At 59.6% G+C, this 2,037-nt stretch overlaps 1 protein-coding gene across 1 annotated transcript in view; it reads left to right on the plus strand.

Annotated features, from left to right (window-relative positions):
* Positions 1 to 2,037, plus strand: part of DGKD (diacylglycerol kinase, delta 130kDa) — an 80,762-nt gene that overhangs the window by 51,257 nt on the left and 27,468 nt on the right. Inside the window, exons 8-10 of the mRNA XM_010841256.1 lie at positions 1 to 75; positions 164 to 266; positions 910 to 1,072. The exon at positions 1 to 75 is cut by the window's left edge and continues 22 nt beyond it. Of these exons, the coding sequence (XP_010839558.1) occupies positions 1 to 75; positions 164 to 266; positions 910 to 1,072 (341 nt within the window). The remainder of the gene's footprint in view (positions 76 to 163; positions 267 to 909; positions 1,073 to 2,037) is intronic.

The following is a 2,037-nucleotide window of genomic DNA, read 5'->3' on the forward strand; positions in this document are numbered from 1 at the left end:
TGCACGGTGTGTGACAAGACGTGCGGCAGTGTGCTGCGCCTTCAGGACTGGCGCTGCCTCTGGTGCAAGGCCATGGTGAGAGCACCCGCCGCAGCGGGGCCAGGAGGGTCCTGGGGGCGGGAGGGGGCCGGCGCCCCCTGTGACGAGCAGGTGCCCGTTGCAGGTTCACACGGCGTGTAAAGACTCCCTGGTGACCAAGTGCCCACTGGGCCTGTGCAAAGTGTCGGTCATCCCGCCCACCGCGCTCAACAGCATCGATTCCGATGGTGGGTACTGTGCTCTCCTGTCTCAGCCGTTTCCTCGGATTGCCTTCTCCGGGCCCTCTCCTCCCGGCTCTGGAACTGGTTATGTTGGTGATGTTGAAATGTGGTCGGACAGAGGTCAGACCCAGCCGCTGTAGGGGGAGGTGCTGGTGAACAGGGTCCTGATGGCAGGCTGCTGGGCACCTTGGACTCGCGGCCCAGATTCCTTACCCAGACGTGGCGGGTCCATTGGCTACTGAGTAGGCACCGAGCGTGAGGCCCTCCTCTGTCTTGGTGTGGGCCGCCCGTCAGCTGGTCTCCATCTAGTAGGTGACACCTGTCCCATGCTCTCCCAGCCCCCCACCGGGTGGTCCGTGAGGGTGCGTAGTAACAGGTGCTAGTGGGCGTGGGGCGCGTGTCTCAGGAAGTCGGCTGCCACGTTGAGAGCCACGTCTGGCATTTCGAGTCCTGTAGAGGTGAGGCCGGCTCCCCTGTACGCAGGAGGATGATGTGGAAACCTGTGGATTAATCTCTTGCTGGTTTCCTGGGCGTGTACATGCAGGTTCTATGTCCCACGGGGGTGTCTGCTTGGCACGCGATTGAGAGCGCCTTGGTGTCTTCTGTGGCCCTCAGATCTGCTTTTGTCCTTTTCCCTCCTCACACGCAGGCTTCTGGAAGGCCACGTGTCCTCCATCCTGCACGAGTCCGTTGTTGGTCTTCGTCAATTCAAAGAGTGGGGACAACCAGGGGGTGAAGTTCCTGCGAAGATTCAAGCAGCTGCTGAACCCTGCCCAGGTCTTTGACCTCATGAACGGAGGACCACACCTTGGGTAGGAAGCCTGTAAAATATCTCTTTATTGGAGTTTAAAAACTGTGAAGATAATGTATGCTTACTTAAAAAGATTCAAAGATACAGGAAATTTTAAATGGGAACTAACCCTTCCCAAACCCCACCGGCAGAATGGTTCATAGTCACGTGTCCTTCCAGCTTTCCAGGGCATGTGTGCACCCCAGGCAGGGGTGGCCTCTGTTCCCTGCCGTTGTGCAGCGTTTTGTACGGTGTCAGCTGGCAGCAGTGTGTACGTGTTCTGACGTCAGGCGTTACAGGTTGGCCTCATTCTTTTGAATGACTGCTTAGTTTCAAGGGCTTCCCTGCTGGCTCAGATGGTAAAAAGTCCACCTGCAATGCAGGAGACCTGGGTTTGATCCCTGGGTCGGGAAGATGCCCTGGAGGAGGACATGGCTACCCACTCCAGTATTCTTGCCTGGGAATCTCATGGACAGAGGAGCCTGGCAGGCTACGGTCCGGGGGGTCTTGTTTCGGGAAGATGGCTCCGGCAGCAGGAGCAGAGGCGTCTTGAAGGAGCTCTGAGTGCCCTGGGGCATTCCAGGAGAAGTGCCGATGGCCTGCGCTGCGGAGGGGGTGGTGCATGGCCTGGCCCTGGGTGCTGGTGGTGCTGCCTTTCTCTGAGGAAGGAGACGTGGGTTGGGAGGCGCCCACGTGATGCTCAAGTGGTAGTTCTGGTGGACAAGTGTGGTCTTTCAGGAGAGCCGAGGGGTCAGCATTAGGGCCATTTGGGGCCATCAGCCTCTGTGTGGTCCCTGAAGCCGGAATGAGGATGAGACCGCCCAGCTAGAGGCTGGGGAGTGAGCACAAGGGCATGGGGTCCTGGGAGGGGTGCTGCCAACGAGGAGCAGGGGGACCCAGAGGGGCACCGGGAGGGGACAGAGCTGGAGCTAGAGGGGCGCAGGGTGGGCCAGGGGATGGTCACACACACGTGGGCAGCGTGCTGCA

Source organism: Bison bison, unplaced genomic scaffold (assembly GCF_000754665.1).
Source record: "Bison bison bison isolate TAMUID 2011002044 unplaced genomic scaffold, Bison_UMD1.0 scf7180017864158, whole genome shotgun sequence".
Classification (NCBI taxonomy): Eukaryota; Metazoa; Chordata; class Mammalia; order Artiodactyla; family Bovidae; genus Bison; species Bison bison.